The sequence below is a fragment of the Tarenaya hassleriana genome, unplaced genomic scaffold (assembly GCF_000463585.1).
Source record: "Tarenaya hassleriana unplaced genomic scaffold, ASM46358v1 Cleome1, whole genome shotgun sequence".
Taxonomy (NCBI): Eukaryota; Viridiplantae; Streptophyta; class Magnoliopsida; order Brassicales; family Cleomaceae; genus Tarenaya; species Tarenaya hassleriana.
This window is the reverse complement of record NW_010960187.1, coordinates 808,058-816,302: the sequence shown is the minus strand read 5'-3', so window position 1 is coordinate 816,302 and position 8,245 is coordinate 808,058. Positions and strand designations below refer to the sequence as shown.

The 8,245-nt window shown below is 33.4% G+C and overlaps 1 protein-coding gene and 1 long non-coding RNA gene across 2 annotated transcripts; both read left to right on the top strand.

Annotated features, from left to right (window-relative positions):
* The first annotated feature begins 228 nt into the window (after positions 1-228).
* Positions 229-570, top strand: LOC109116794. The gene is made up of 2 exons (XR_002024357.1): positions 229-378; positions 486-570. It is a non-coding gene; the product is annotated as an uncharacterized LOC109116794 (long non-coding RNA).
* Positions 571-7,062: 6,492 nt separating this feature from the next.
* Positions 7,063-7,841, top strand: LOC104816379. Its single transcript, XM_010545215.2, has 2 exons — positions 7,063-7,246; positions 7,390-7,841. Exons 1-2 carry the CDS (start codon positions 7,156-7,158, stop codon positions 7,602-7,604), a joined length of 306 nt encoding a protein of 101 aa, XP_010543517.1. The 5' UTR covers positions 7,063-7,155; the 3' UTR covers positions 7,605-7,841.
* Positions 7,842-8,245: the final 404 nt, after the last annotated feature.

The window sequence follows — 8,245 nt, the reverse complement described above, 5'->3', positions numbered from 1 at the left end:
CGCATCAATCGGTTCCGTTCTATCGTTAGGCGATTATTTGGAAAAATCAGGAGAGAATTATGTTGAGGAGTGCACGTCACATCAAAGCTAATGCCGATTAGTAGCATAATTTAATAATTGAATCGAACCATCCATTACAATTTCGTAGACTTTTCCGATCGTTGAATTGTCAACGAGTGTGTACGTATGGCTATAAATACACCCACTCTGTGTCCATTCTCCTACACAAATCTCTTAGACTCCTTTCACCAAAAAAAAAACTTGGGTTTCTATCAACGTTTGTTGATTAAGCAAAAAAAAAAATGGCAAATCTTAAGTTTGTCGTCGTCTTGGGTCTGCTCTTCGCCATCTCCGCCGCTGTTTTGGCCGAGACTCAGGGTTAGTATAATTTCCCCTTCTCCTAACTTTAGGCTATATAATCACTATACTATATATATATATATATATATGTTGTGTAATAACCCGTGTGGGTTATGTTACTGTAGTGCAAAAGATGAACCCGACAGAAACTACTGAAGTGAAGCCGCAGCAGGCGAACTGCGGCTGCGGGCCGCGAAGGCGATGCTGCGGCGCATGCGCGTTCGGAACGCAGTGCAGCGCGTGCTGTGCGAGCAAGTTGGCCGCAGTGCGCCGCATGTTGCCCACGTTAAAAATGACAACATGCATATGAACGAACGTACGAAATAATATGTAATGTAGTAGTAATATGTGTGACGCGTGTACGTGTTGTGTCTGTTAGCATGCATGCGTGCGTGCGTGCGTGCGTGCGTGCGTGCATGGCCACTATATACCGTTAGGGTTTTATGGACTCTTGTGGGGGTTGAATAAGGGATGGTACATATTACCTTGTAATATGATACCATGGTCGTGTGTTGAATAAACTTAGTGGCCATGCATTTGTACTTTGAAATTGCGATCTTCAATGTCATGGTTATAACTATATATTCCACAGTATTACTCTATCTATATTATATATGCACAAAAAAAAATCGTTAAACTTGTTAAAATACCAGTCCGGCCAAAACTAAAATAACATATGAACAAATTGATTTTTTTTTAAAGCGACAGATATCAGGTTCAAACTTATGACCATAAAAATTATATTAAGGTTAAAGTATATACCATTTTATTTTGTTTTTTCGGTAAAAAAAAAATATAATTTTATTTAACGCCGTAAAAATGCATATGTAGAATAACATGCATTTATTTACACGCGATTATATATGTAACACATGTTCTATAGTTTAAAACACTTTCATGACTTTGGCCTCTTCTTCTTCTGCGTCCCCACGACTTCTTTGAGAATTGTTACAAATTTTTTTTTAACCAAATATACCAAGATTCAAACTAATTTTGTTGTGATTTGGAATATACGATATCTATACCGGTTGAACTAAAGTTTGGGCAGATTTTTTTTTGGTAGAATTGTTACAATTTATTATAAGTTCACATATAACACGGTTGAAAACGACCGATAAACACGACCTGGGCCACTTAAGTGGCAAGTTGTAATTTATCTGCACACTTGATATAAAAAATATTTCATAATTAATTTAGATATTTATCATTTAAATATTCGATATAAATCAGCGTTTTCCCTTTTTACTCTGAATATTAAATAAATCCAAAGATCAACTGATATAAAAAGCAAATAAATTTACCATCCGAACAAAATCGGGAGAAGATCGACACTTAACCTACTCCCCCGATTAAAAACTATAGTTTATTTCAAAGTTTGTCATAAAAACTATAAAGTAAATGTAAAAGTAAACAAAAGTTTGGAAGACATCGTTTTCAGAAGAGTTGCCCGAATGGATTTTGCTTCGATTTAATTTGGGGGTTAATTGGTTCAGTAATTTAATTATCCGAATCTTACTCTGTAATGAGGTGGCATCAAATGAAATGGGCATATATATCTCTCTTATCTTACGCAATTTATGCAACTTATAAATCGTATATGTATAAATACACGCTTAATTCTCGATTTTAACATTCGTAAACATTAATTACGTCGTATAAATAATTTTTGCATGGGTTATAAATCGATCCATATAAAGTTTACAATTCTACTAGCGATACTTTCCATGAAGTATATAGAAGGTCTATATATTATTTTAATTTATTTTTCACATTTTCATATTTAAATATAGAAGCTCTAATAAATTTTATTTTTGTTTAATAACCATCATGGTATGATGCAACGAAAACTTAGGTTGGGTATAAATTAATTTATTCACATTTTCTCTGATATCTTTCTTTTATATAAATGGTCTTATGAAAAAGGCTTATTGAAGCATTGAAAGAGTTAGGGTAATACTCACAACTAGTAACAAGGGTACAAAATTAACCAAAAAAAAAAACTATTCGTTTATTATCTAAAATTTGGGATACAAATTTTGGGTTTCATTTATTTTTAGGTTCGATATTTCACTTTTGTAAAAGTTATACCAATTTGTTTTTTTTATATTGGTTTTTAAATCGTTTTCACTTCGTTGTTCAAGAAAATATTTATTTTCTAAAAAAATATTTTTATTCCTTTTTTGTGTTATTTTTAAATTCGGTTCGTTTTAGGTTCAACTAATTGATTTTAAAAAAAACCATATCCAATCAGTTTTTAAACCGGATGTAGTTGAAAACAATTTGTATTATATGATTTGATTGAGTTTTCGTATAGATTCCGGTTATCTATCCTTATATCTAACATGAGTTACGGTCATTTTACGTATAAGTGACTAAAAATTATAAACTATATATATATAGAGGAGTTGTTTAAATCGATTTTAAAAAAAGAGTCATGGATAATTTTGTTTATAGCAAAAACTCGTTCGGTAATTATCCAAAGCTTACTTGACGAAGTGGCATCAAATGACTAGGATTTTCTACTCATCGTCTGATTCTCCCACGCCACGTATTTTATATATATATATATATATATATATATATATATATATATATATATGTTTGTGTGTGTGTGCGCGCAATATATATACACATACAGTTATATTTAATCGTGGATTGTGCATTCAAAGACGTTATAATTACATCATATCAACAACATCTGCATGGCCAAGAGTGGTTGGTTCAACTGATAAGTGGGTATGCGCAAAGAGTGCTCCACCCAGGTTCGAACCCCACTATTGACAAATCACGTATTATAAAAAAAAAAAAAACAAGACGTGAAATGCGACGAGCGACAAGTCGTGACGTAATAAGGTGGCTATCCGTTTTATATACAAAAGCACAAGTACTCCCCGCTATTCATTCTACTTTGACAATGGTTTCATCATTTCGTGAAAATTCAATTACCCTACCTAAGCCCTAAATACCAATGCATATAATTAAAACATAAGTGAGATGACAGTGGACCGTATAATAAGAGACTCAAACCAAACTTGTATACTATGATTATATTTCTTCTATATATATATATATTGTCCGAAATCTGTCTAAACAATTACTGTGATATAATTATTAGTTTTCATCTCCTAAAATCTGCGGATATGTTTAAAGAGTAACAACCTGATAATATTGTTGTACTGATTAGATTTGATTTTATAACCTCTACGAATCTACGATTACATGTTAGCCTCGAATTATGTCCTTCATTTTGATTCAATTTCATTTGTCGATAATACCTCTATTTTGACGTGTCTTAGACATTCTCATTTTTTATAAATAGTTTTGTTTTTTTTATAATCTTAAAATTCGTCGATTCTTTAACCTGATTGAGCAAACCCATGTGAATATCTCCAAACGAGGATGAATAGTCTTGTTTTTACACCTTTGATCGAATAATTTATTTAACAACAGAAACATAAATTTTCAAAGGATTTGGATATGTATGGGAGAAACATAGATATATATGGATATGGATCATCAATAAGAAGATAGATAACACATAAGATTATACATAAAACATGCATGAAAAAGGTTTATGCATATTGGTTTGTCTTGTATAATTTTAATGTAGTATGTTTTAGTTGGCTATTATATTTATTAGTGAATTTGATGACGTTGAACTTCAAGTTCATAAATCAAGATTTTAAAAATATCAACATCTTGGAAAAAAAAAAACAAAGCCCATGTCCAAATAGCAACCAAACATCACATGCACAGATTCAGTAATGAAAAAAAAAACGAAGTTCAAAAGAGAAAAAAAAAACAAAAAAGGAAACCTGTCAGATCGCCGAGCGACCACCCCAGCAGAGTGAGACCCGGGCTGAGTAACGATCCTCTACAGCCAGGGAGATGGATCCGAAAGGATCAATCGCAGCCGTCAATCACGCTCCGATCGCACGGCCCAACATTCATCCACCAGGTTTGAAGTCCTGTCTCCTTTGAACTCAAGGATACAGATGTACGAGCCTATAGAACAGATCCTGTTCAAGTAAGGTCATGACCAACCATTGGGTTTCACTTCCCTATATTCAGACAATAATATCACAAAATGACCGATGTGGGATTTGTTAATTAATTATTGCAATACTCCGAAATCTAATTTATTCCTTTTTATGGAAAACCATTTGTCAAGATTTGTCCCATATTTCCAAATGCCATATAAATCAAACTTCACGACAATGTCGTTAAGTTTCCCAGTTTATGTTTCCACATGCATATAATTCCAAATATATATTTGGAAATCAAAGGTAAAAAATGATATATCCAAATTATATAGTTAAGAAGTATTTCTTTAAATAATTCCAAATATATATTTGGAAATGAAAGGTAAGAAAATATATATCCAGGTTATTTAGTAATGAATTATTTCTTTAAATAATTTTTAATATATAAACTTAAAAAATTCAATTTATGAAATTTTTATTAGTTTACTAATTAACGCGGAGGGGGCCGCATCGTGTACATGGACCGTACGGAAGACGTGTGTGGGAGTTCATTGGGCTTGGGCTTCGACAAAAGTAATAGTCCTCTCTATATTGCCGACGCTTATATGGGCCTTCTTATGGTAGGCCCACAAGATTATTTAGCCAGTAAGATTTTTTGACACGTGTTGAAGATGCATTGGACATTGATTCACCCGGGGCACCGCGTCACTGACCAACTGTTAGAATAGTTTCCTTTAAAACACGGAAGAAAACAAAATTCAAATTTTGACTAAAAAAATATAGTACTATACAAATTCTTATATTATATGAATTCTCCACAATTCACAATAAGACGATAGAAAATTTGTTTTATCTATTTTCATGAAATTTTGTTTTCAGTAATTATATATGAATCATTATGAGTCGGTACGTTTTTGTCTGAGAAAATTGTTCTATTATAATTTAAAATGGAAAATTTTGTAGTAAATGTTAAGATATTTCTAAGACAATGGGAAAAATTCGAATTTGTTAAATGCAAGGTAATTCTTTTTCTTTGTTCCGATAATATATAATTTTTTCCGAAAAACAAATACTGGATATGTGGTTCGTACGTATGAAAATCCATTTCAACCATATATACGGACATATATCATATATAAACGTTATTACACTTTATATAAATAAAATAAAATAAATAAACAACGCCATTAATGGTCATAAGGGGACATCACATTACACGACATAGGGTGCAGTGCACACGTGCAAACCCTGCGGGTTCATGCGGCGGGTCGACAAAATTAATCAAACAATCAGATATGTTCGAATCTTAAACGCAATCTAAAATAATAATTAAGAATAAGTTTGATTCTGTAAATTTTCGAATTATATAAAAAAAATTCTATTGGTTCGTTAATTACCAATGGTCATAACGGAACACCACATTAGTGGTGATAACTTTGTATCAATCAGCGGGTCCATATAACACTTATCGTGAGACATTTCCAAGCTACTTAATTTTACACATTATTTAAATTTATGCATGGCCAATGACAAAACTATAAAAAAAACAAATCGAAGTGTAATATAAGATAAAATATATATCAGAATAGAAAATTCAAATGGGTTATGAGATTAAAAAGTAATTGGACGTAAGTGCGGTTGGAGATTAAAATTTTGAGATAACTTTTGATTATAATATAATTATAATCTAATTATTATTTTTTCTTGAAACTGTTGCCACTAATCATATTAAATTAATAATAGCCGATAAAAAAATAGACCTGCCTAATTTACCATAACCGATATATAGTGGATCGATACGCATGATTTTGCATAGATTTTTTTTAACCATCGTTCCGGTATAAGAACCGGTAAATATAAGGATTTTGTATTATCTAAAATAATCTCCTTTTGTTAAAACTATTTTTACATATAACCTCTTCGAGATATAAATATATGATTAAAATAACTATATGATCACATTGGTCATAACGTTATGGTGATTCATCGTGGTCATACCTTATACATATCATACTAATCATTTGATGAAATTATCATAAATTTAATGTTGTGATCATGTAACCATACAGTTATTTTGGTCACGTAATCACAATGAATGTATTTTTTGATATCTTGCCCTTTGAATAGTTTACTTTTTTTTTTTTCATTTCTTCCGCTCCAATATATAGAATTAACAAATAAACTATGTATAATATATTGTTCAGTTCTAGATATCTATTATTTAAATGGTAAAGTTATTTTAAAATGAATCATTTCTTTCCAAAACTCAAAAGGAATTTTGCTTCATCTTTGAAACGAGGAGCCCAATCAGTGACTCTCAGTGAACTGTCGGCAAATGAAATCCGCCATTTTCTTACATCCTTGACTTCTCCGCGCCAATTCTTTACCATCCTAGGCCACGTTGCATATATGGATGCGGCCTTATCTTATATAGGCCACGTTACTGTGTTAATTATCAAACTTAATCGCGTTGCCTTGTATCATTAGGCGATAATTTGGAAAAATCAGGAGAGAATTGTGTTGAGGAGTGCACGTCACATCAAAGCTAATGTCGATTAGCAGCATAATTTAATAATTGAATTGAACCGTCCATAATTCCATTTACTAGACTTTTCCAATCTTTGAATTATCAACGAGTGAGTGTATCTAGCGTCTTCTATAGAGCCATCACTCTTGTCCTCTTGCTTAGCTCCCTGACTATAAATACACCCACTCATATGTCCATTCTCCTACACAAATCTCTTAAACACCTTTCACCCAACAAAAAAAAAAATCGGTTTCAAAATCAGCGTTCGTTGATTAAGGAAAAAAAATGGCAAATCTTAAGTTCGTTATCGTCTTGGGTATGCTCTTCGCCATCTCCGCCGCTGTTTTGGCCGAAACTTCCAAAGATGAGACTCATGGTTAGTACAATTTTCCCATCTCCTAACTTTTTTTTTTTGGTTGAATCCCATCTCCTAACTTTAGGTTATGTAATCATTTTACTCTCTCTCTCTCTATATATATATATATTGTGTAATAACTCGTGTGGGTGATGTTACTGCAGTGCAAAAGATGAACCCGACAGAAACTACTCAAGTGGAGCCGCAGCAGGCGAACTGCGGCTGCGGGAGGCGAAGGCGATGCTGCGGCGCATGCGCGTTCGGAACGCAGTGCAGCGCGTGCTGTGCGAGCAAGTTGGCCGAGGCGGAGGAAGAGGCCATCGTGGTCGAGCCAGACGCTGCAGTACTTGTTGTTAAAGATGACAAAACATATATATGAACCGAGCGTACGAAATAATGTGATGGTTATGTAATATAGCAGTAATATGTGTGATGCGTGTACGTGTTGTGACTATAACGCATGCATGCATGCGCATGCATGGCCACTATATACCACTAGGGTTTTATGGACTCTCTGTGGGGGTTGAATAAGGAACGGTACGTACGTACTACCTTGTAATATGATACCATACTCGTGTTGAATAAACTTAGTGGCCATATATTTTTTACTTTGAAATTGTGCTATTCTCCAATGTCATGGTTATAACCATATATTCCACAGTATTACTCTATCTATGTTATACATACACACCAAAAAAATCGTTAAACTTGTTCAACTATCACTTGGTACTGTTTTTTTAAAAGCTACAGAAATCAGATTAAAACTTATAACCGTAAAAAATATTAAGATTAAACTCATCCTCCACGACCAACACCCCTCCCACAAATACTTTACCCCAATCCCCATCCACTTACCCACAAAACACCAGCAACTTTAATCCTCCCCTAAATTGCCAGCCTGCAGAACCCCTTCCTAACCCAACCACAAACCCACCACCCCCGGTTTCCTTATCTGATTTCACCAAGGACTCAGCTTGGCCTTTAGACATCTCCTCTCCTGCAGGGGCACTCTCTTCCGCC

Excerpts from the sequence above, each read along its gene's own strand:
- LOC104816379 (XM_010545215.2), top strand. The coding sequence starts at position 7,156 with ATGGCAAATCTTAAGTTCGTTATCGTCTTGGGTATGCTCTTCGCCATC. Across the intron at positions 7,247-7,389 it reads TTCCAAAGATGAGACTCATG|TGCAAAAGATGAACCCGACA; the intron begins GTTAGTACAATT and ends ATGTTACTGCAG.